The sequence below is a fragment of the Budorcas taxicolor genome, chromosome 4 (genome assembly GCF_023091745.1).
Source record: "Budorcas taxicolor isolate Tak-1 chromosome 4, Takin1.1, whole genome shotgun sequence".
NCBI lineage: Eukaryota > Metazoa > Chordata > Mammalia > Artiodactyla > Bovidae > Budorcas > Budorcas taxicolor.
This window is the reverse complement of record NC_068913.1, coordinates 116,128,184-116,154,543: the sequence shown is the minus strand read 5'-3', so window position 1 is coordinate 116,154,543 and position 26,360 is coordinate 116,128,184. Positions and strand designations below refer to the sequence as shown.

Below are 26,360 nucleotides of genomic sequence, written 5' to 3'. Positions count from 1 at the left end.
ACAAAGATGTAAGTACAAAAATTGCCAATGCAGCTTTTTTTTTTTCAGTAATTGTAAAAAGTAAAAATCAGGAAATGACAAATGGCTAAACAAATTATGGCAATCCATTATGGAATCCATATGGAATACTATACAAGGCTGCAAACAAAAACTGAGGTAACTGTCAGGCATTGTCACGGGAAAAGTTACAGAACATTAAACTGAAGTGGAAAGAGTAAGTCTCAGAATGGAGACAGTACAATTCCATTTATTTAAAAATCCTTAAATCCATGTGTGTGTCTATGTGTACACGTGTGTATATATACACATACATATGTACACACATATGCATATTAATGCATAAAATCAATGTTCTGAAAAGTCACATGCCATTCAGTTTTAGTGGTTTGTATTGAATTTTGGACAGTTAGTATGTATTATCTGGTAGATGGCTTCCCTGGTGGCTCAGACAGTAAAGAATCCACCTGTAATGCAGGAGACCTGGGTTGATCCCTGGGTCAGGAAGATCCCCTGGAGAAGGAAATTGCAACCACTCCACTTTTCTTGCCTGGAGAATCCCATGGAGAGAGGAGCCTGGCGGGCTGCAATCCATAGAGTTGGACAGGACTGAGCAATGTAGTTAAGTAAGAGAATGTCTCAGTTGATCAGGCCAAAATAGAGAAAAAAAAATAAAGACTCAGATTTTGCTTTTAGTTGGCCTTCTACTCAATAAGGAAATAGCCTTGCTAAGGAACCAAGACATTTCCTCAGATTGCCACATGGCGGGATCCTTAAACACCACCCCGCGCCTTTGGTCCTGGGTTAATTTTCTGAGAGCAACCCTCTGATCACCCGGGCTTCCAGGAAGCTCGATCATCAGGATTCCCCTCGGGACTCATTCCCTTGCTGGTGTCTCGTGTCTCACAGCTCAGGAACTGCCCTTGGCAGAGGACTGGGCTGCCGTCCCAAGGGACGCCGGAGGCCAGATGGGACCCCCGTGCTCCCGGCGGCTGAGACCTCCCTTCACAAGAAGCTGCCCCAGGAGGTCCCCCAGCTTTGGGATCTTCTGGAGTGTTCACACCAAGGCTACGCCCTCCCGGGGGCTCCCAGCCAATCACTGCGCACACTGTGTGGGCCCCCGGGAACCAGGTGAACCCGACCGGCCACAGGGGCCCCACTCAGGACTCCTCCAGTGCCCGGTCTTGGCTCAGGGGCTCCAGACTGGCCCACTCAAGCCCCTTCTGGGAGCCACGCAGCAGACCGAAGGGCTTTCGGCCTTCCCTCCTTCCTTGCCTCCTTCCACCGGGGTCAGATCAGAAGCTTCCAGCCCACATTTCGTCCTCTCCCCTTTATCCTTCGCAGACATTTCTCTGTAAGCACTCCTCCCATGTCATCCGGGCCCCTGCCTCCCAGAGGACCTGGACAGACCCCTTTCTAGCTTCCGAGGTCCCCATGGGGTCTCTGCAGCTACATCACAGCCCTGCTCTCCCTGTAAAGTCTTGCTTTCCTCACCCCTTTACCTGGTTCCCAAGACCACCTGGGGGGGCCCCTGCATGTACAACTCCATCCCAGAGTCTGTACCTGGGGGACGGTCCTGTAACGGGAGGCTGAGCTTATACCCTCTCCCCGCCCCTTCCCTGCGATGAGGATAACTTCTATTTGTCTTCTATTTGAAATAATAAAGTAACATCTTGAAGCACAATACTTTCAGAGTCAGACAAAGATTTAAGACTCATAAGGCTGAAATATATTCCCACTCTTCTGTTTATGCCATGGAGACTCGTGAGGATGGTTTCCGCATGGGCAGGAAGACCTCTGGGACACAGACGTGGGGTCCTGTCTGGAGCAAAACCTTCATACCTGAAGCATGGGATGCTCCGGTCATCCTTGCTCGAATCAGCCCCTCTCTCTTTTTGTTTCTTATTAATTTAATCTTTCCTCGAAAAAATTCCAAGTGATAGTTGAGTTTCTCTTTCAAATCATCTGGAAAAAAGAGTCAGCATTTGACAACTGCAAAGTATATTAACCAGTTTCTCAAAATTTTGATTCTTAAAAACTGCTATTCTGCAGATGTTCTAAACTCAAAAAAGAAAGTTTGATTGAATGAACGTGCACAAAATGTGAACAAAAAGAGATTCAGCATTGAAATCAACTGTGAATATTCTATGTTTCTAGTGAAATACTCCTTTCTCTCTCTCTTTTTTTTAACTTTTTGGCCACACTTTGTGGCATGTGGGCTCTTAATTCCCCGACCAAGGATTAAACCCAGGCCCTCTGGATTGGAAGCACAGAGTCCCAACCACTGGACCACCAGAGAAATCCATGAAATGCCTCTATTTTAATATATCATTATTAAAATTATAATAGGAAAAGCATAAATTATGGGGCTTTGGAGCACTCTGACTTTATTCATAACAGTTGTGCACCTAACTTGGTACTGACCCCCAGGCTGGTTATCAACCACTGAAGTCTCAGCTTTCTCGTCAGTGAGAAGGCAGAGCTAACGTAGTCCTTGCAGGAGTGCAGTGAGAAGAAGAAATGCATCACCAAGCACAGAGCCTGACACTTAACAGTCACTCAGTACTCAGATGTTAATATGATGATGATAAAGGAGGTCCTTTCCTTCTTGGAAGGAAAGCTATGACCAACCTAGACAGCATATTAAAAAGCAGAGACAGCACTTTGCCCACAAAGGTCCTTATAATCAAAGCTATGTTTTTTTTTTTTCAGTAGTCATATATAGATGTGAGAGTTGGTCCATAAAGAAGGCTGAGCACCGAAGAATTGATGCTTTTGAACTGTGGTGTTGGAGAAGACTCTTGAGAGTCCCTTGGACTGCAGGAGATCAACCAGTCAATCCTAAAGGAAATCAACCCTGAATATTCATTGCAAAGACTGATGCTGAAGCTACAGCTCCAATACTTTGGCCACCTGATGTGAAGAGCCTACTCATTGGAAAAGACCCTGATGCTGGGAAAGATTGAAGGCAAGAGGAGAAGGAGGTGGCAGAGGATGAGATGGTTGGGTGGCATCACCGATTCAATGGACGTGAATTTGAGCAAACTCTGGAAATGGTGGAAGACAGGGGAGCCTAATGTGCTGCACCCATGGGGTCAGAAAGAGGCGGACACAAGTAGGGACTGAACAACAACAAGAGGTCAGTCTCTGGTGAGATGGATACAGATGCCTCAGAGGTCAGAGAGTCTGGGGGCTGGGGACCAATAGAGGCACGTTCACTGTAGTCTTGGCAGAAGAATGAAAGAAATCTCTTTCCTTTTCTGTGAAAAGAGTGCCAGGGCCCTGCTCAGAGGTAGATTCCAGGCTGCACAGCTATACTTGAAGGGTAGAGGTAGCATCTCAGATCAGATGTCTACAAACACCCTCCAACATCCAGGACTCAGAGGAACTCTGTGTGGCAGACATGGGAGGAAACAGGCCGTTCTGGCAGCGGTCATCGCTGACATGAAGTGGAGGCTTTGAGTCGTGCAGGAGATGGCCATGCCGCGTGTGTGTAGTCAAGAGGGACCAGGACTATGAGAAAGGTGGACGGTAGCAGGTCAGCCCTGGACATGCCTCTCATGTAACTCAATGGAGGTGGTTGTCTGGGCTCCCGACCCCTGCCATCCCAATCTGAGGGACTCCATCACCAGTACCTACTGGTATGAGCCAGAAAAGACTAGCTGTAGTTCAAGAAAGTTCTCCTAGAGCCCACAGGAAATCACGGTGGATTAAAAGTGGGGGTGCATCAACCCTGAGCACCATCAGGACACAGAACACCCCATTTCCTGCATTTGCTGTGTTTGAGGTTCTGTGTGGGCCCAGGACTAAGCCCGTTGGTGGGGCGGGTGAAATGACCACCCATCGGTGGCTGTGGATCCAGGAGGAGAAGTGGAGCATCTGGTCCACCATCTCTCAGCCATCAGTGGCGAGTCCTCTGATGCCTAAAGGATATCTGGGCAGACCTCCAGGTGTGTCTCTGAACTCCTGGCACAGTTCTGGAAGGCTGGGGCCCCTGGGACTTCCTCGGTCCTCCTGGGACTGCACGTCCATGGCAGGATCTTCATCCTCTGGGTGAGACGTTAGACTTCACAGTCCAGCAAAGATCCCCCTGCCGCCTGCTCCTGGCTTTACTGGGGCCTTTTGCCCCACATGTGGCCAGATGTGTTGCTCAGTCAGATGAGGAACCTAGCCATCCTTCCGCATCCCCTCCCATGCACAAAGTCAGAGATAAACAGTACTGGACTCCTTAGACTAGGGTGGCTCCTACACAGTCCAGTTCAGCTGCTCAGCCGTGTCTGACTCTTTGCGACCCCATGGACTGCAGCATGCCAGGCCTCCCTGTCCATCACCAGCTCCCAGAGCTTACTCAAACTCATGTCCATCAAGTCGGTGATGCCATCCAACCATCTCATCCTCTGTCCTCCTCTTCTCTCCTGCCTTCCATCCTTCCCAGCATCAGGGTCTTTTCAAATGAGACAGTTCTTCGAATCAGGTGGCCAGAGTACTGGAGTTTCAGCCTCAGCATCAGTCCTTCCGATGAATATTCAGGACTGATTTTCTTTAGGATGAACTGGTTGGATCTCCTTGCAGTCCAAGGGACTCTCAACAGTCTTCTCCAACACCACAGTTCAAAAGCATCAATTCTTTGGTGCTCAGCTTTCTTTATAGTCCAACTCTCACATCCATACATGGCTACTGGAAAAACCATAGCTTTGACTAGATGGACCTTTGTTGGCAAAGTAGATGGACCTTTGTTGGCAAAGTAATGTCTCTGCTTTTTAATATGCTCTCTAGGTTGGTCATAGCTTTTCTTCCAAGAAGCAAGCATCTTTTAATGTCATGGCTGCAGTCACCATCTGAGGTGATTTTGGAGCCCAGATAAAAATAAAGTCTGACACTGTTTCCATTGTTTCCCCATCTATTTGTGCGGAAGTGATGGGACTGGATGCCATGATCTTCGTTTTCTGAATGTTGAGTTTTAAGCCAACTTCTTCACTCTCCTCTTTCACTTTCATCAAGAGGCATTTTAGTTCTTCACTTTCTGCCATAAGGGTGGTGTCATCTGCGTATCTGAGGTTATTGATATTTCTCCTGGCAATCTTGATTCCAGCTTGTGTTTCATCCAGCCCAGCATTTCGCGTGATGCACTCTGCATAGAAGTTAAATAAGCAGGGTGATAATATACAGTCTTGACATACTCCTTTCCCGATTTGGAACCAGTCTGTTGTTCCATGTCCAGTTCTAACTGTTGCTTCTTGACCTGCATACAGTGCCTGGCCAATGAGTGAAATTCCGAAATGGAGCCGACACTAGCTCGAGTCCCATTCCACGCTTTTTTTGGCTGCACGGGTCTTTCTGGCTGTGCACAGGCTTTCTCTCTTGTGGGGAGCAGGGGTCTACTCTTTACTTGCAGTGCGTGGGCTTCTCGCTGCGGTGGCTTCTCTTGTTGCAGAACGTGGCCTCTAGGCGTCCAGGCTCAGTAGTTGTGGCGCACAGGCTGGGTTGCCCTGCAGCATGTGGTATCTCCCCAGATCAGGGATCGAACCTGTGTCCCCTGCACTGGCAAGTGAATTCTTAACCGCCGAACCACAAAGGAAGTCCCCATTTCACTTTTGAGTTGGTGCAGCTCAGTTGCTTCTCGAAGGGTGAACCTCCTCTTCTTTTCTTCCCTTGTCTCTTCTTCTTCCTTCCGTTGCTCCTCCTCTTTTTCCTGTCCCAGCCCATGGTGGGTCAGATTCACAGTAGATTAGGTAAACCTTTAGGCAGTATCCAATATGCATGCATTGCTTCCATGAGAAATGGACCCCACAGGCAACCTGCAGACCCCAGAGAGCTTATCCTTCATCTGGGTCCTCCCGGCTTGCCTCAGGTTTGGAATTAAGTTGTAAAACAGACAACTGAGTTCAAATGCTAAATGGAGCTCAGAAGATTTTGTTCTAGCATTCTAGTTCTTTAAAATCAGTGAACATGAAGGAATAAACCCTTGAGTGTAGTTGGTGTGATTAGAATTCTTTAATGTAAAGCACCTGGATTGTGTCATTACCCTACATTAAGTCTTGGAATCATTCCCCATTTTCTCCAAATAAAATTCAAACAATGCCTTCATGAGGGGCTACTTTTTTCATTTCTGGTTTCATGCCCACCCCTCCCTCCTAAAACTATACTCATACATAATTTATGTAAGTCCTTTCCCAGTGAGACAGTGGTAAGGAATCCGCCTGCCAAGGCAGGAGACCTAAGAAACACAGATTTGATTCCTGGGTGGGGAAGATCTCCTGGAGAAGGAAATGGTAACCCACTCCAGTATTCTTGCCTGGAAAATTCCATGGACAGAGGAGCCTGGCAGGCAACAGTCCATGGGGCAGCAAAGAGAAGGACTTGATTGAGCGCATACACACACACATACACACACACACACACACACACACACACACACTACATAAAATAAAAAACTATTCCAAACTCACCATATTTTCTGTTGCCTCTGGGCCATTTTCTCTGCCTAAAATACCTTTTCCTTCCCCTTCATCTATGTAATCTCAACTCATCTCAGTTCAGATGTCACTTTTGAAAAAAATGCTACTTTCTTGAAGTAGAGTTGATTTACAATGTTGTGTTAATTTCTACGGCACAGAACTTTCTACTGTTAATTTCTACTGTAGTGATTCACTTATGTATATTCTTTTTTATATTTTTTTTCCTTTATGGTTTATCACCGGACAGTGAATATAGTTCCTTGTGCTACACAGTAAAAGCTTGTTGTTGATCCATCCTAGACATCACTTCTTCAACATCATCCATGACCTCTAAAGACCGGCTTACCCCTACGTTTATCTGAAGTGCGAGCCACCCCATTAGCCCAACCAGAAGGTCAGGGACCAGACTCTCACATCACCATCAGTGCTCCAAAGTGCCTGCCTTGACACCCACCAAAAATGTTTTTCGTACAAAATAACTCAAGTGCCGCAGAGATAGCCCTACTTCAAAGACGATTAGAAAGATGGTTAGCATTCTCTCTCACCAAAATCACTCATGTCGTCTACCAAAATAATTTCTTCCAGGATATACTGTGAAGTGAGGGCCATGACGCTGGACAGTGTTCGAAACAAGGCACTAAATTCTTCATTGTGGAAACAAATGATGACGCTGGCAGTCGGCAGTTTGGCTGGGTACGTTTTTTTCCGACACCTGCAGACAGAGGAAGAAAATTATTCATCTAAAAGCGTGAGATGTTTTGAGGACTCATTGAAACACTTTATTCACATTTTCCTCTTTATTCCTTTAATTGATGATTATGATGATAAGGGGACAGTACTTTTAAAACACAAAAGTTAAGATGCAAAAATTTCTTCAAGCGTCCTATGTTGTTCTAATACTGTCTAGATCACCCCGCCCTTCTTAATGCCCATCATAATTGCTTTTTCCCGAGACTCTGTTTTGATAAAATTAGTTCTACTTTGGATATAGTGTAAACATAAATTAGACCTATATTTTCATTTCTATTAGAAAATGAATTAACAAGCTTATACACATTAAAAGGTTCAAATTAACTTGATTGTCCTATCTTCAAAGAAAATCCATGTGCTATTCTTAACACTTGTATAGTCTGTTGGAACAAAGAAATGTAATAATGGATATGGTGCAATTAGATTTCTTCCAAGGATCCGGCAAAAAATGTTTTATTATTTTTTTGTGCACTTAAGGGAAATATGGACACTGAATTTTAGTAATATTAATTTTTAGCTATTAAGCATTGTTTGGATTGCTTCCTTATTGGGTTGTGTTTTGAAATATTTTGGTTGTAAATGACAATTGGAACTAGCTTAAGCTTAAGAAAGACGTACATTGAAAAGGGGACCCAAATGTCCCACAGGACCTAGTGACAGGCAGGCTCCTGGAGCATTCAAGAGCAATTCTCACTAGAGGTTTGAAAGTCACTCAGACATGCTCCATTTCTGCTCATCCTCTCTTTCTTAACGTTCATTTATCTGGGTTCACTGGGTCTTAGTCGTGGCGCGCTCGATCTTCAGTCTTCCTTGCAGCACGTGGGTTGTGCAGCTGCAGCGTTCCGGCACGCACACTCTTAGTTGTGATGTGCGGGGTCTAGTTGCCCAGGGCTGGAGGTCGGGCCCCCTGCACTGGCTTCCCAGAAACAGGTAGATCAAAAGGCCGACCCTCCGGTGAGATCACTGCCTTGTGCATGTGTGTGCTCAGTCGTGTCTGACTGTTTGTACCCCCAGGGACTGTAGTCCTCCAGGCTCTTCTGTCCAGGGGGTTTTTCAGGAAGAATACTGGAGTGGATGTCCTCTCCTACTCCAGGGGATCTTCTTGGCCCGGGGATCAAACCCATATCCTCTTGTGTCTCCTGCATTGGCACGCAGATTCTTTATCACTCCTGCCACCTGGGAAGCCTAAGATTAAGATCACTGTCTCATCAGAGTAAGTAGATGAGAGACGGGAATGGGGGAGCAAGGGTATCACCCCAAGAATGAGAGAGACGGTGAACTCAGGCTACTGGATCACAGCGCTAATATTCTATCTAGTCCAAGTTTATCATTTTGAGAAAACTACAAACTGAGCCCCTTCAGAGGAACGAGACAATGATACTGAAGGAGCCTGAATTCACATCACGTGAGTGTAAACCGCTAAGAGAAATCGAACGTGTATGGGTTTCTCCAACTGCTGAATGTTGCTGTGGTCTTTCTGTATAGAAGACCTCTCGGGCCTAAATACGTTTCTTTTCAGGGTGAAGGTAATTTGGACAAGTGCTTGGTTGTCCATGTTTAGCTGATCTTGTGCTTCGCTAACGCGATTCCCAACGGTCTAGTTAAAGCAGGACTGTTATGGGTTGACTTGTGTCCCCCTACTCCACATTCTAACCACCAGGACCCCAGAATACGACCCAATCTGGAAATGGGGTTGCTGTAATAAGCGAGAGGTCATCCGGGGGGCCCATCTAGTAAGGCTGGTGTCCTTACAAAAAGGGGACCTGAGGATACAGGGCGATGTGAAGAGACACAGGAAAAAAAGGGCCATCCCTAAGCCAAGGAGAGGGGCCTGCGCCATCCTCCCCGCAGCCCAGAAAAGAACCCACCCTGCCAACCAAGGTTTCTGACTTCCCAGCCTCCAGAGACCCGTGAGACAACAAATGGCTGCCATTGGAGCGTGCCAGTTTATGGAGGTTTATTATAGCAGCTCTACCAACCCAGCTGAAGAATGTTGCACTTTAATGTGCAGAAACACTCCTGAGCTTCTTTCCAGATGCATATTCTGATTAAGTACGTCTGGGGTCGGGCCTGGTATTCAGTGGGGCTGACACGCTTCTAGGGGCTCCCGGTGCTGCTGGTCCTCAGACCACACTCTGAATCAGAAGGGTCTAGCGGGCAAATACACGAAATGACAGTCCTCTAAGAATGTTAGAAAAAACATCTTGATAAGTGACTGATAAACTATTCTGTAAACAGTTTTTTACTTGTCTAAACTGTTAAATTGGAGAAGGCTTTGGCAACCCATTCCAGTACTTGTGCCTGGAAAATCCCATTGGCAGAGGAGCCTGGTAGGCTGCAGTCCATGGGGTCGCAAAGAGTCAGACATGACTGAGCGACTTCACTCTCACTTTTCACTTTCACGCATTGGAGAAGGAAATGGCAACCCACTCCAGTGTTCTTGCCTGGAGAATCCCAGGGACAGGGGAGCCTGGTGGGCTGCCGTTATGGGGTCGCACAGGGTTGGACACGACTGAAGCAACTTAGCAGCAGCAGCAGCTGCAGCAAACTGTTAAATTATGGCCATGGCGGGGAGGTCAGGGGGAACTTGCCTAAATCCAATCTTAAATAAAACCCACTTTTCTAAATAAGTCTTGGATCAAAGAGAAATAAACTGCAAATTATTTAGGAAGGAGTGCTATGACAAACCTAGACAGCGTATTAAAAAAGCAGACATATCACTTTGCCGACAAAGGTCCATCTAGTCAAAGCTATGGTTCTTCCAGTAATCACGTACAGATGGGAGAGCTGGACCGTAAAGAAGGCTGAGTGCCAAAGAATTGCTGCTTTTTAAACTGGTCCTGGAGAAGATTCTTGAGAGTCCCTTGGACTGCAAGGAGATCAAATCAGTCAATCCTAAAGGAAATCAACCCTGAATAGTATTAGAAGGACTGATGCTGAAGCTGCAGCTCCAATACTTTGGCCACCTGATGTGAAGAGCTGACTCATTGGAAAAGATGCTGAGAAAGACTGAAGGCAAAAGGAGAAGGGGCCAGCAAAGGATGAGATGATTAGATAGCGTCACTGACTCAATGGACATGAATTTGAGCAAACACTGGGGCGTAGGGCCTGGCGTGCTGCAGCCCACGGGGTTGCAGAGAGTTGAACCCAACTTAGTGACCAAACGACAATAACAATTTAGAGATTTGCAAGCCTGAAAACACCGCATGTTAAAACCTAATGTATAGGGCTTCCCTGGTGACTCAGTGGTGAAGAATTTGCCAGCCGTTGCAGGAGACATGGTTCTGATCCTTGGTCTGGGACAATCCCGCATGCTGGGGAGCAACAAAGCCCAGGTGCCTCCACTACTGGGCCTGTGCTGCAGAGCCGGCAAGCCGCAACCACTGGAGGCTGAGCGCCGAGGGCCGTGCTCTGCAACAAGAGAGGCCAGCACAGGGAGGAGCTCGTCCCCCACAACTAGAGAGAAGCCCGTGTTCGCCACAACTAGGGAAAGCCCACGCAGCAACAAAGACCCAGCGCAGCCAAGTATGACTCTCTAAAGAAAGAACTGTTAAAAGAAAACACTGTAATGTACATAGCTAAATCCTAGTCAGAATAAAACGAAGACTTATGAACGTATTATTATCATCTAAGGAAGAGATGAAATAAACTATTTTAACCTTATAGAAGGGCAAAAAGACCACAAAAATGCATCAAGAGAAAGAAGACACAACCCCATAAAGGCAACTGGAAACTAATGAGTTAGAAGACAAAAAAAGTAAAATTGATAAATCAAAGCAAAAGATAGCTTTCTGAAAGATGACTAATGTATATCAATTTCTACCAAGCTTTTGAAATCGAGAAGAAAAATGTACAAAAATAAGAATGAGAATGAACGCAAGGTGCCAGAAAAGGTGAAAGAGAATTACGAAAACAGGACTCGTGAACTTTAAGCCGATAGATGTGAAAGTAAGTGAAGAAGATTTTTATTAAAATAGATAGCTCTGAATAGACCCTAGAAATAGAAAGCCTGAGCAGAACAACCAATAATCTTAGAAAAAAACTAAACTTTTTCCATGTCTGCCAGCAGAAAATGGAGCAGTGATTCATACTTACCAGACAAGTTCCATTTCAAAATAAGAAATACATGATGATGATATTTCAATGACATAGAGCATAGAGATATAGAGAAAACATACAAATTCATTTTATGGAACTAGGAGAAGGCAGTGGCACCCCACTCCAGTACTCTTGCCTGGAAAATCCCATGGACAGAGAAGCCTGATAGGCTGCAGTCCGTGAGGTCGCTAGGAGTCGGACACGACTGAGTGACTTCACTTTCACTTTTCACTTCCTGCATTGGAGAAGGAAATGGCAACCCACTCCAGTGTTCTTGCCTGGAGAATCCCAGGGACTGGGGAGCCTGATGGGCTGCCGTCTATGGGGTTGCACAGAGTCGGACACGACTGAAGCGACTTAGCAGCAGCGGCAGCAGCAGTATAAATTTGATATAAAAATCTGATGACAGTAACTCAAAGAAGAAAAACAAAGCAGAGTTTCTTAAACCTGAGTCTTGCATAGGCTCAGAAGAAAAAAAACTGTCAACCCTCCAGGGCTGATTTCAGTGACTTTAATGTTTCCCAAATATGCATATGCAAACGAAAGTCAATTTCGTGTTCATAAGCTCTTGGAGGTGGTGGTGGTGGTGCATGCTCAGTCATGTCCGACTCTTTGTTATCTGTGGACTGTAGCCCTCCGGGCTCCTTTGTCCATGGAATTCTCCAGGCAAGAATCCTGGAGTGGGTTGCCATTTCCTTCTCCAGGAGATCTTTCTTACCCAGGGATTGAACTTGCATCTCTTGTGTCTCCTCCATTGCAGGTGAATTCTTTACCACTGGCACCACCTGGGGAGCCTCTTATAAGCTCTTACATAACCATAAATAAAGTTGTAAACTATTAGTAAAATACAGCTAAAATTCAGTTAAATTACAATTAAACTAATTTTACTTTTGGGTTGTGTTTTGCTGAAATGAAATTACCACATACAACCCATGTGCTTCCTGTTACAGCAAAGTTTCTTTAAATTAGACAAGTCCGTGCTTGGGTGCTAAGTCACTTCATTCATGTCCAACTCTTTGCTGCCACATGGACTGTAGCTCACCAGGCTCCTCTGTTCACGGGATTCTCCAGGCAAGAATCCTGGAGTGGGTTGCCATGCCCTCCTCCAGGGGCTCTTCTCGACCCAGGGATTGAGCCCTCATCTCTTCCACCTCCTGCACTGGCAGGCGGGTTCTTTACCACGAGCACCACCACAGAAGCCCTGACTAGCCAATGCGACTATGTATTTTATGACTGCTCACATCTCCAAGGACACAAAATTTTAAAATTTTCACAGAGAAATTGTAGACTTCTGAGGAACACTGATACAAACTAATCTAATTTATACAGGTCAAAACAATTAGACAAAATATTAGCAGATCAAATAAAACAGCATTTTAGAAAAATAGTATAACTAAGGTTAGTTTATTTCAGGAATGTAAGGATGGCTCAACATAAGTTATCAATAATTTGATGGGAGAAAGCCATAGTGATCATGCTAAGAAATTATTTGATAGAATTTAGCAGTCATTTCTGATTAGAATAAAATCCTAAGTCAAAATGAACCCACTCTCAATTGCCATAGTTTTGGCCAATCACTGAACATGCCAGAAGTGGACTTTGCTACCAAGAGAGAAATTCTGTTGCTCCTCCAGAATCCTCTGGCATTATTCTGACACACCCATGAGAAGAATTGTTTTTAAAGAAAGGGAAGGAAAATGAATGTTAATAAATAAAGGAGAAAATTTCAAGTGAAGGAACAGAAAGAAATGTCTTTAGTGTAATCAAAGGTATTTAGCAGAAGTCAATCACAAACATTAAAAAATTAATTCCTAAAAAAATAATTCCCAACTCATTCTACAAGGCCAACAACACTCTGATGATAAAACCAGACAAGGATGTTCAATAGCACTCTTTACAAACACTGATATAAAATTCCAAACAAAATTTTGGAATTTCAGCAAAATCAAATGCAATAATATATAAAAAGGATAAGGCATCATAACCAAGTAGGGGATATCCCATAAATGTAACCTCTGTTTAACATTAGAAAATCAACATAATTTACCATCTTTACAAGCTAAAGACACACACACCTCAATGCACAGAAAAGAATGTGACAAAATCCAATTTCCATCTGATGAAAGACTCTCAACAAACTAGGAACAGAAGGGAATTTCTGCCACCTGGAAAAGAGCATCTGTGAGAAGCCTAAAGATAACGTCATAGTCACTGGTGAAAAACGGAGTGTTAAGATCAAGAACACAGCAAGGCAGTCCAATATCACCCCTTCTGTTCAACACTGTACTAGAGATTTTAGCCAGTGTGATAAGTTAAGACAAAGAAAAGCATCCACACTGGAAAGGAAGAAGGAAAAGTGCAGATGTCATGATCATCTTCAGAGAAATTCCAGTGAATAAATTTTTGTGATCCTGGGCTGAAAGCAGAAACAAATTATAAAAAATATTGAACTCCATTAAAACGAAAAAACGTGTGTTTTTCAAAAAGCACTAACTATTGAGAGAATGAAAAAACAAACCGTGGACTAGGAGGAAATATTTGCAATTATATATATGATAAAGGTCTTACACTTAAATATATAAAAATTTCCCAAAACTCAATAATAAGAAAAGAAATAATCCAATTTCAAAACAGGCAAAATATTTGAAGTTTAAATTTAAAATGGGCAAACTATAAAGAAGATACACAGATAGCAAGTAAACACATAAATAGATGCACATTAGATATCAGGAAAATGCAAATTGAACCTCAGTGAGATCCCACTACACACTCATTCGACTGGCCAAAATAAAAAAGACTGTTCACACCAAGAGTTGGCAAAAAGGTGGAGGAATTGGAAACTTCATAGATTGCTATAGTGATCAAAACAGTATGGTACTGGCATGAAAAACAAACACACAGATCAATGGAACAGAGTAGAAAGTCCAGAAATAAACCCACACATATGGTCAATTAATTTACATTACAATGAGCTCAAACAAATGAGCCAAGAATATAAAATGTGGGAAAAAGTCTCTTCAATAATTGGAAAAACTGAACAGCCACATGCAAAGAAGGAAATTGGATCTCTATCTTATACCATATTCTCAAGTTAATTAGAAATGAATGAAATGAATATAAGACCTAAAACTATTAATCTCCTAGAAGAAAAGATAGGCAGTAAGCTCTTTGACATCAGTCTTGAATTTTTCTGGATATGACACCAAAAGCAAAGTAACAAAAGCAATAATAAACAAGTGGGACTGTATCAAACCAAAAAGCTTCTGCACAGCGAAGGAAACCTTCAAGGAAACAAAAAGGCAACCTACTGAACAGGGGAAAATACTTGCAAATCATATATCTGATAGGGTGTTAATATCTAACATATGTAAAGAAGTCACACAACTTAATAGCGAAAAAACAAACCAATCAGATTTGAAAATGGGCAGAGGATCGGAAGAGACATTTTTTTTCCCCAAAGAAGACATATAAATGGGCAACAGGCACATGAAAAGATGCTCAAAATCACAAATCATCAGGAAAACGTAAATCAAAACCGCAATGACATACCACGTCACACCTGTCTGAAAAAGGCTCTTATCAAACATCCAAGAAGTAACAAATGTTGGGGGGACGTGGAGAAAAGGGAATCCTTGTGCATCATTGGTGGGAATGTAAATTGGTTCAACTACTATAGAAAACCAGTATTGGAAGTTCCTCAAAAAATTAAAAATAGAACTGAGCCAGAAATTTCTCCTTTGGGTATTTATCTGAAGAAAACAAAAGCACTAACTCAAAAAGATATATGCACCCACCTTGTTCATTACAGCATTATTTACAAGAGCCAAGAGATGGAATCAACCTAAGTGTTAATGAGTGGTGAAGGGATAGAGAAAATATGATCTATATCTATCTATAAAGTTCATCCATTAAAAAGGAGGAAATCTCGCCATTTGCAAGAACATGAATGGATCTTGAGGGCATTTTGCTAAGTGAAACAAGTCAGAGAAAGACAATTACCACAAGATCTCACCTATGCGTAGAATCTACAACAAAGGAACAAGAAACAGTACCTCTCCCCCCAAAAAACAAGTTCATAGATACAAAGAACAGATTGGTGGTTGCCAGAGGCAGGTGAAGGAGACAAGAAAGCTACAAAATTCCAGCTGTAAAATAAATGTCACGGGGATGTAAGGTACAAGATGGCAACTGCAGCTGAAAACACTGTATGGCATATTTGAAAGTTACTAGAAAAGAGGATCTTAAAAGCTCTCATCACAAGGAAAAAAAAAAATTGTATTATGTATGGTGCTCCCATGCTGGGTTCAGTCCCTTCAGTCTGGTCTGACTCTTTTGGACTCTATGGACTGTAGCCCACCAGGCTCCTCTGGCCATGGAATTTTCCAGGCAAGAGTACTGGAGAGGGTTGTCGTGCCTTTCTCCAGGGGATCTTCCTGACCCAGGGATCAAACCAGTGTCTCCTGCACTGCAGGTGGGTTCTTTATCACTGAGCCACTGGGGAAGCCCCTGTGTATGGTGATCAGTGTTACTTAGACTTACTGTGGTGATCATTTTGCAATAAATACAAATATCAAATCATTATGTTGTCTATCTGAAATGAATATGTAATACGTAAAAAAAAAAAATCAGAGGGAACATACATGACATTCCTCGTATCTGGCACGCTTCTGTAGTGGCCCAAGTTTTTACTGATAATGTGATTAAATCCATATGTTGAATATCCATGAATAAGTTCTGGGATTGAATAGTTAAAATTCTCACCTGAAAGAAAAGGTGTTAAGTCACATAAGTATAGGTTTACCACCGTCACATTGATAAAGGACAATAACAAAGATATCCTGTATTCACTCCCTGTATAACATGTCAGAGTAGTTTTTGTGGAACCTAAACTATGCCCAGACAACAAGGTTAAAATCAAAGGATTCACACACATCAAAGCAGCTGCTGCTGCTAAGTCGCTTCAGTCGTGTCCGACCCTGTGCGACCCCATAGATGGCAGCCCACCAGGCTCCCCCATCCCTGAGATTCTCCAGGCAAGAACACTGGAGTACGTTGCCATTTCCTTCTCCAGTCCATAAAAGTGAAAAAGTGAAGTCGCTCAGTCATGTCTGACTCTAAGCGACCCCATGGACTGCAGCCCACCAGGCTCCGCCGTCCATGGGATTTTCCAGGCAAGAGTACTGGAGTGGGGTGCCATCGTCTTCTCCGCAGAGCCCTTAGCAAAACCTGAACAATGAGTTACCCTCAGTCATTCAGTCTTTCCCGAGAAGTATATGCTCGGCCTCCTTGGTCACATCATGATTCACAACTGTCCTGTGAAGCTATATTGACTGAGGGGTTTTAGGGAAGGTGAGAGCTAGTCCCTCTTCCAAAACTGTTTGAGAGAATACAACAAGACGGCCGAGGACAGCCAACACATCAGTGTGCGGCACTGTTAGTCACTCGGTCGAGTCTGACTCTTAGTGACCCCACAGACTGCAGTCCAACAGGCTGCTCTGTCCATGGAATTCTCCAGGCAAGAATCCTGGAGTGGGATGCCACTGCCTTCTCCAGGGGATCTTCCCAACACAGGGATGGAACCTGGGTCTTGCCCATTGCAGGAAGACTCTTTACCAACTGAGTCACCAGGGAAGCCCATTAGTCATAACAATAAATAAAGCTGGCATAAAGTGAAAGAAAGTGAAGTCGCTCAGTCATGTCTGACTCTTTGTGACCCCATGGACTGTAGCCCACCAGGCTTCTCCATCCATGGAATTTTCTAGGCAAGAGTACTGGGGTGGGTTGCCATTTCCTTCTCCAGGGGAATTTTCCATTAAAAGATAAAAAAAAAAAAAAGAAAAACTCTTAGATGGTAATAAAAACCAAAATGAAACCATAAAAGATAAATAAGATGAACTAATATGGTTAAAAGTGGAAGAATGGTCAAAGAATACAGGAGTCAAAATATTTTTTAAAGTATAGAATTCACTGGAAGGACAACCCAGAAAGTCATTTTATACTTACAATAAGTTACAATAAAGATTCAATAGTCATGAGCTTGTAGACATCAAATAATGCTGCAACAAAATGCTTAAAGAAAACACTTTAAATATATCAATATATACTGCCACAAATAAACAGAAACAGAATTTTTTAAGAACACCTGCGAATCAGAGAAAAAGTCAGAAACTGGAATGATGCAATTAGTTAAGTGTCCTTGGTAGATTTATATTGTGCTGTTTATGGGAGAATGAACTGTCTTTTCCATTGCCCGAGGAATGTTTTCCAAAACTGATATAAATTCTATGTTGCTTTTAAAGCGGGTTCCCATCAAAAAGCAGTAAACCTATTTCTTTTAGGTCCTCTTTCTTACACCTAAAAAAATCCTTGGCATGACACAGCAGACAAGCGTGGGGGTTCCCTGAAACATGAGGTAAGGGGCCAGATTGGCTAGGGGTCTCAGGACTGGAGGAAGGACACAGTGGGCTGCTGATTTCTTTGTTGCCTCCCGTAAATCCCAGACTTCAGGTCAGTGCAGTTCAGTTCAGTCGCTCAGTCGTCCCCGACTCTTTGCGACCCATGGACCGCTGCACGCCAGACCTCCCTGTCCATCACCATCTCCCAGAGTTTACTCAAACTCATGTCCACTGGGTCGGTGATGCCGGCCAACCATCTCATCCTCCGTCGTCCCCTTCTCACACAGGGCGCAGTCAGAACCTGCAAGAGGAACCACTAATAGGCGCAGGCAAAACAAGCTCCCGGCTAAGCCTGTTCCACCTAGCCCCGGGGCCAGGAAAGGGGACGAACAGAACCACGGAAAACTTCCGGCAACAGCCGCTCTAGGCCAACCGGCACCAACGGGAGAACCACAGCGCCCCCTGTGGCTCCCAGGAATACACACGCGTGCTCAGCTGCTCAACAGTATCCAACTCTCTTTGACCCCGTGGACTGCAGCCCGCCAGGCTCTTCCGTCCGTGGAATTTCCAGGCAAGAGTACTGGAGTGGGTTGCCATTTCCTTCTCCAGGGACTAATACATGATGATCCTAAATAGAAGCATGCCAAAAACCAGCCGCAAAAATACATGAAACAAAGCCCAATAGAGTTGAAAGTAGAAACAGACAAACCCACAATTATAATCCGGGTCTTCAACACCCACTCTTAACAACTGTCAGAACTACCAGCCAAAAATGCAGCAAGGATACAGAAGAACCGAACAATACAATCAGCCAACCAGATCTAATTGAGATTATATTTATATATGAAGCACTTCACCTAACAATATCAGAATACAATTTTTTTTTCAAGTATCCATAGAGCATTCACCAAGATAGACCATATCCTGGATGATAAAACAAACCTCAAAGAAACCGAAAAGAATTGAAATCAGGCTCTCCTCCTCACTAGGGAGTAGTAAATTTTGCTTCTGGAATATGTGCTGTGTTCAATCATGTCAAACTCTTTGTGACCCCATGGACTGTGGCCCACCAGGCTCCTCTGTCCTGGTACTTTTTGAGGCAAGAAGCCTGGAGTGCGTTGCCATTTCCTACTCCAGGGGATCCTCCTGACCCAGGGATTGAACCCGCGTCTTTTGTATCTCCTGTTTTGGCAGACGAATTCTTTCCCACTGTGCCACCTGGCTTATTTTATAAAAGGCACCTTTTATTTTATAATACTTCTTGAATAAAACCCTTCAAAAGAGAATAAAACTGTACAGCATGGTGACTACAGTTAACATACTCTATTATATACTGTATTGTACACTTGAAAGTTGCTGAGAGAGTAGATCTTAAAAGTTATCATCACATGAAAAAAATTTAACTATGTGTGATGATGGATGTTAATGAAATTTATTGTGGTAACTAAGTTATGACCAACCTAGACAGCATATCAAAAAGCAGAGACATTACTTTGCCAACAAAAGTCCATCTAGTCAAGGCTATGGTTTTTCCAGTAGTCATGAATGGATGTGAGAGTTGGACTGTAAAGAAAGGTGAGCACCGAAGAATGGATGCTTTTGAACTGTGGCATTGGAGAAGACTCCTGAGAGTTCCTTGGACTGCAAGGAAATACAACCAGTCCATCCTAAAGGAGATCAGTCCTGGGTGTTCATTGGAAGGACTGATGTTGAAGCTGAAACTCCAGTACTTTGGCCACCTGATGTGAAGAGCTGACTCATTTGAAAAGACCCTAATGCTGGGAAAGATTGAGGGCAGGAGGAGAAGGGGAGGACAGAGGATGAGATGGTTGGATGGCATCATCGACTTGATGCACATGGGTTTGGGTGGACTCTGGGGGTTGCTGATGGACAGGGAGGCCTGGCATGCTGCGATTCATGGGGTCGCAACGAGTCGGACACGACTGAGTGACTGAACTGAACTGAACTGTTTGGCAATATATGCGTGCATACGTGCCTGCTCAGTCCCTTCAGTCCTGTCTAATCTTTGTGACCCTATGGACTGTATGTAGCCCACCAGGCTCCTCTGTCCATGGGATTCTCCAGGTAAGAATACCGGAGTAGGTTTCATGCCCTCCTCCAGGGGATCTTCCCAACTCAGGGATAGAACCCACCTCTCTTGCATTGCAGGCGGATTCATTACTGCTAACCTCCTGGGGAAGCGCTTGTAATGTATACATATATAAAATCATCGTTGTACACTTAAAACAAGCTCAATATTATATACCAATTACATCTCAATTTTAAAAAGAATGAAAAGAGAAGGCACAGACTTGTGCAAAATATTTGCAACTCATATATCAAAGGATTTGAAACTAGCATATATAAAGTCTTAGAAATCCCAATCTTTAAAGTCTTAGAAATCAGGAGACAAACATCCCAATTTGAAAATGGACAGGGGCTTCCCTGGTGGTTCAGTGGTAAAGAATCCGCCTGCCAATGCATTAGACACAGGTTTGATCCCTGATCAGGGAAGATACCACATGGCTCCGAGCAGCTAAGCCCAAGTGCCCAGACTACTGAAGTTCCAGCTCCTAGAGCCTGAGCTCTGAGATAAAGAAGCTCACACACCACAGCTAGAGAGTGACCCCCACTCGCTTCAGCCAGAGAAAAGCCCACGTGGCCACAAGGACCCTGCACAGCCAGAAATGAATGAAAAGATGGACAGAAGACTTGGAGAAGCCCCTTATAAAAGATGATGTGTGGCCATCAACCACATGAAAAGGTGCTCAAAAACCCTTAGTCGTAGGACAACGCAAATTAAGGCTACACTGATACCTGCCATTTCTCACCCATCATAATGGCTAAACTCTAAATATCCGACCATGTAAGGTGTTGACCAATCTGGAGAAGATGGATTCTCCTCCACTGCTGAAGGGAATAGGCACTGGCACCCTTACTTTGGAACACAGTTTGTCATTTTCTTTAAAGTTGAGCATTTTGTTGTGGTTCAGTTGCTAAGTCATGTACGACTCTTTGCAACCCCACAGACTGCAGCAGCCAGGCTTCCCTGTCCTTCATTAACTCCCGGAGCTTGCTCAAACTCATGTCCATTGAGTCAATGATGCCATCCAACTATCTCAACCTCTGTCGTCCGCTTCTCTTCCTGCCTTCAATCTTTCCCAGCATCAGGGCCTTTTCCAATGAGTCAGTCCTTCACATCGGCTGGGCCAAGTATGGGAGCCCTACCTTCAGCATCAGTCCTTCCAATGACTATTCAGGACTGATATCTTTTACGATTGACTGGTTTGATCTCCTTGCAGTCCAAAGGACTCTCAAGAGTCTTCTCCAGCACCACAGTTTGAAAGCATCAGTTCTTTGTCCCCCAGCCTTCTTTATGGTCCAACTCTGACATCTGTACATGACTACTGGAAAAAGCATAGCTTTAACTATATGGACCTTTGTTGGCAAAGTGATGTCTCTGCTTTTTAATACACTGTCCAGGTTTGTCATAGTTTTTCTTCCAAGGAGCAAGTGTCTTTTAATTTCGTGGCTGTAGTCAACCGTCCGCACTGATTTTGGAGTTCAAGAAAACAAAATCTGTCGCTGCTTCTACTTTTTCCCTTTCTCTTTGCCATGAAGTGATGGGACCAGATGCCATGATCTTAGGTTTTTGACTGTTGAGTTTTAAGCCAGCTTTTTCGCTCTCCTCTTTCACCCTCATCAAGAGCCCTTTAGTCCCTCTTTGCTTTCTGCCATTGGAATGGTATCATCTGCATATCTGAGGTTGTTGATATTTCTTCTGGCAATCTTGATTCCAGCTATAAGTCATCCAGACCAGCATTTCTCATGATGTACTTTGCACATAAGTTAAATAAGTAGAGTGACAATATACAGCCTTGACATACTCCTTTCACAATTTTGAACCAGTCCGTTGTTCCGTGTCCAGTCCTAACTGTTGCTTCTTGACTTGCATACATTGAATTGCATAAGAATTTTCCACAGTTTCTTGTGATCCATACAGTCAGTCTTTAGTGTAGTCAATGAAGTATAAGTTTCTCTTGAATTCCCTTGCTTTCTCTATGATCCAATGAATGACAGGGGTTCAGATCATGACAAGACCTGGAGCTGACTGTGGCACAGATCATGAGCTCCTTATTACAAAGTTCAGGCTTAAGTTGAAGAAAGTAGGGAAAACCACTAGGCCATTCAGGTATGATCTAAATCAAGTCCCTTGTAATTATAGTGGAAGTGACAAATAGATTCCAGGGATTAGATATGGTAGAGTGCCTGAAGAACTGTGGACTGAGGTTTGTAACATTGTACAGGAGGTATTGACCAAAACCATCCCAAAGAAATGCAAGAAGGCAAAGCGGTTGTCTGAGAAGGCTTTACAAATTTAGCTGAGAAAAGAAGAGAAGTGAAAGGCAAGGGAGACAGGGAAAGATACACCCAACCGAATGCAGAGTTCCAGAGAATAGCAAGGAGAGATAAAAAAGTCTTCTTAAGTGAACAATGCAAAGAAATAGAGAACAATAGAATGGGAAAGACTAGAGATCTCGTCTAGAAAATTGGAGATACCAAGGTAACATTTCATGCAAAGATGGACACAATAAAGGACAGAAATGCTAAGGACCTAACTGAAGCAGATGAGATTAAGAAGAGGTGGCAGGAATACACAGAAAAACTATACAAAATCGGTCTTAAAGATTGGACAACCACTATCCTGTGGTCACTCACCCAGAGCCAGACAACCTGAAGTGTGAAGTCAAGTGGGCCTTAAGAAGCATTACTACGAACAAAGCTAGTGGAGGTGATGGAATTCCAGTTGAGCTATTTCAAATCCTAAAAGATGATGCTGTGAAAGTGCTGCACTCAATTTGTCAGCAAATTTGGAAAACTCAGCTGTGTTCACAGGACTGGAAAAGGTCAGTTTTCATTCCAATCCCAAAGAAGGGCAATGCCAAAGAATGCTCAAACTACTGTACAATTGCCCTTACTTCACATGCTAGCAAGGTAATGCTCAAAATCCTTCAAGCTAGGCTTCAACAGTATGGGAACTGAGAATTTCCAGATGTATAAGCCAGATTTAGAAAAAGTTAAGCATACAGCTTCCATATGAACCATCTATCCTATACCGAGGTATTTACCTAAGAGAAACAGAATATTTTTATACAAAGACTTATATGTGAATATTCATAGTGGCACTGCAGTTCATTCTAGAACAGCCACAAATACACCTCAAATACATGCTATACTTTGCTTAAAGAAAATGAGGAAGATATACACGGAGGAGGAAGAATGGGGGTGATGTTTTTACTGTACCTATTAAAATTTATTTCTTAGAAACACAGAAAGCTATCTGAAGCAAATATAGCAAATTACTTTAAAATTCTCACATTTATGAGGCAAATACATACAAGCCTGTTTGTGTTATTTTCTCTCTGTGGTTATATATATATGAACATATATGAAATACTTCGTAATTCAAAATTGCATTGCTCTAAAAAGGGCAGTCTCTTCCTCTTCCCAGTCTTCAACTTATGGTATATTTTTCCCTTACTGTGGCTAACAGGGGAAATCAAAATACTTACCTAATCTTAACAATGACTTCGGATCTGCAGGTTCATCTTCACTAGCTCTTTGCACCCTCACGTTGTAAGCTCTCGGTATGTGCACTGAGTCAGCTTTGCTTCGCAGTTTTTCTCCAAGGGACCAAATTAATGGATTTCCTTTCTCCTGGGTCTCCTCTTGCTTCTTCACATGATTGTAGTGAAGATAAATACTTAAGACGGCTATCCAGATGCCGAATGTCAAGGAGGCACAGAGTAAGCTCTGAATTATAACATTTCTCATTGTAAACCTAGCATTTTTGAAGGTCCATTTTAACAGTTCCTAAACCAGAAGGATTTACGAGAAGCTGTATTAGATATTTTCATCGTTTGAGATCATCTACTTGGCTTAAATTCAGTTTACAGTGTTTTTAAAAACAGGATCATTTTGACATCAGTGCTTATCTCCTACTTTGATAAGATAAAGTGTACCCTTAGGAAAAAACCTCTTAAAACTCCATATTCCTAAGATTTCTGCTGGGCTGTAGTTGTGCCATGCAGGATCTTCATGTCGAGTGTGGGCTGTTAGTAACAGCGTGTGGGATCTAGTTCCCTGACCAGGGATCAAACCCAGGCCCCCTGCATTGGGAGTGCGGATCCCCAGGGAAGTCCCCTTATAAGATTTTTTAAAGTCAAAATGTATAACATGCTTATAAAACACACAATATCACTTAAAGTCATTGACCCAAACTCCTGAGATAAAACTAAAGGAAAAAAATGTGAAAGAAGGGTTTTTCATCCCTATACATGCTCAGCCCATGTCGAAGTGATAGCACCGGTCTTTGTTTTTAAAAAGCAGATCTGACGCTAGTCAGACTGTTGCTTGCTGTTGCTTAGTCGCTTAGTCTGTGCGACCCCGTGGACCGTCACCCACCAGGCTCCTCTGTCCATGGGGATTCTCCAGGCAAGGATACTGGAGTGGGTTGGCATGCCCTTCTCCAGGCGATATTCCTGACCCAGGGATTGAACCCAGGTCTCCCGAATTGCCGGCAGATTCTTTACCATCTGAGCCACCAGGGAAGCCGAAGAATACTGGAGTGGGTAGCCTATCCCTTCTCCAGGAGATCTTCTCAACCCAGGAATCAAACCAAGGTCTCCTGCATTGCAGGTGGATTCTTTACCAGCTGAGCTACCAGGGAAGCCCCAATCAGACCGTTAGAAATGTATTAATGAAAACACACAACGTCCCATGGTGGAAAAAAAGTGGGCAAGGAGCAGTGTGGACCCCACTGATGGGACTGTGGAATGCTGCAGCCACTTTAAATCTTGGTCTCAAGTTCACTCCTGGCCACCGGGTCAGTAACGTGGGCCAAGTCACATCATAGCTTGGCCGGGAAAGTGCAAGACCCACCCCCAGGGAGGAGAGTCTGTTCCTGAGATCTGCAGGGCCCAGGCATCACCACCAGTGGAGTCAGGGCCTGTGTCTGGGTGGAGTCCTGAGGATGCCGGGTAAAGGGAGCGGGCGTGTAAAGCTGGATTCGGTAGTTTACTAACACAGGAGCATTCTCTCAGGACAGAGGACCTAATACCCTCACCAAGATCTTGGTCGCACAATAAAGGTTTGCTGATTGAATGAATAATCCCTTCAAAAATGAAATACTCGATTAAGGAGAGAAAAAATGAAATACTCGATTAAGGGATTTCCTTGGTGGTACAGTGGATAAGAATCTGCCTGACAATGCAGGGGACACAGGTTCAATCCTTGGTCCTGGAAGATCCCACATGCCAAGGAGCAACTCAGCCTACTAGACACAACTACTGAGCTCACATGTTGCAGCTACTGGAGCCCGTGTGCCTAAAGCCTGTGCTTTGCAACAAGAGAAACCAGCGCAATGAGACGCCTGGGCAATGCGACTAGAGGAAGCTTGCATGTAACCAACAGAGGCCCAGAGCAACCAAATAAGTTACTTACTTATAAAAAGAAGAAATATCCAATGTGTAAGAGAAGAAGATAACTCCTAATGAGGGAAAATGGGCGGGTTAAAGGAACTGGAAAGAGAATGAAGCTTATGACCTATTAAATGTCATTTTAAGAGACTTCTGTTTTGAGGTTCTCCAAAACCTGAAAGCAATTAGAGGCTTTCTCCAGGCAAGAACATTGGAGTAGGTTGCCATTTCCCAGAACAGTCTTAATAGCAACCTCTGCACAAGAGCCTTTCCCTGATGAGGGAAAGATGGAAGGCAGGAGAAAGGGATGACAGAGGATGAGATGGCTGGATGGCATCACTGACTCAACGGAAATGGGTTTGAGGAAGCTTTGGGAGGTGTTGAAAGACAGGGAAGCCTGGCGAGCTGCAGTCCATTGGGTCGCAAAGAGTTGGGCTGCGTAAGTCCATGGGGTCACAAAGAGTCAGACTCGACTGAGTGACTGAACCCCAACGAAAGGTCTTTTCCAGTGAGTCAGCTCTTCTCATCAAGTGGCCAAAGTATTGGAGCTTCAGCTTCAGCATCAGAGTCCTTCCAGTGGGTATTCAGGGTTGATTTCCTTTAGGATTGATTGGTTCTGATACTAGGAAGAGTTTTTTTTTTTTTTTTTCTATTTTGCTTTTTGAATAAGTAGTACATTCATTTTGTATAGATTTTAAGAAGTACAAAAGGTGTACCTTTGTGGTATACAATGAGAACTGGCCCTGATTTTCAAGAACCAAAGTTATTACGATGCCGAATAAGCCTCTTGGGTGGCATAACCCAGCCTGAAAAATCTGACCTTCTTAATCTTGATCCCCAGAGCCAGAGTCCTATTCAAGATTCAGAGATTTGATGCACTGTGCTCACTTTTTCTATGTGGAAGGACACCCCCTCCCCATCTTCCCACTTTTCAGCATATGGACCTCATCCACCTACCACTGAGACAAACACTGGCTGCTGTGGAGTCGATGTATTCTCCAAGCTGGGTCATAGGCAGATTTGGGCAGGACTCTATGCTCAACAAATGATCTCAAAGATGGAATTTCCTCCTGAATGGCTGACTCAGTGGCGCCTGGATTCTGAGCAAATTGCTTGATTGTTCGGGGTACCCTGCCTGCATGGCGGGGCTCAAAACACAGGCTGCCCCAGGCTGCCTCACAAAG

At 43.8% G+C, this 26,360-nt stretch overlaps 1 protein-coding gene across 1 annotated transcript in view; it reads right to left on the bottom strand.

Moving 5' to 3' along the window:
* GALNTL5 (polypeptide N-acetylgalactosaminyltransferase like 5) overlaps positions 1–23,533 on the bottom strand; it is a 51,253-nt gene extending 27,720 nt beyond the window's left edge. The window contains exons 1-4 of the mRNA XM_052639086.1: positions 23,272–23,533; positions 15,944–16,064; positions 7,001–7,167; positions 1,840–1,962 (exon numbers count right to left, since the gene is read on the bottom strand). Of these exons, the coding sequence (XP_052495046.1) occupies positions 1,840–1,962; positions 7,001–7,167; positions 15,944–16,064; positions 23,272–23,533 (673 nt within the window). The remainder of the gene's footprint in view (positions 1–1,839; positions 1,963–7,000; positions 7,168–15,943; positions 16,065–23,271) is intronic.
* Positions 23,534–26,360: the final 2,827 nt, after the last annotated feature.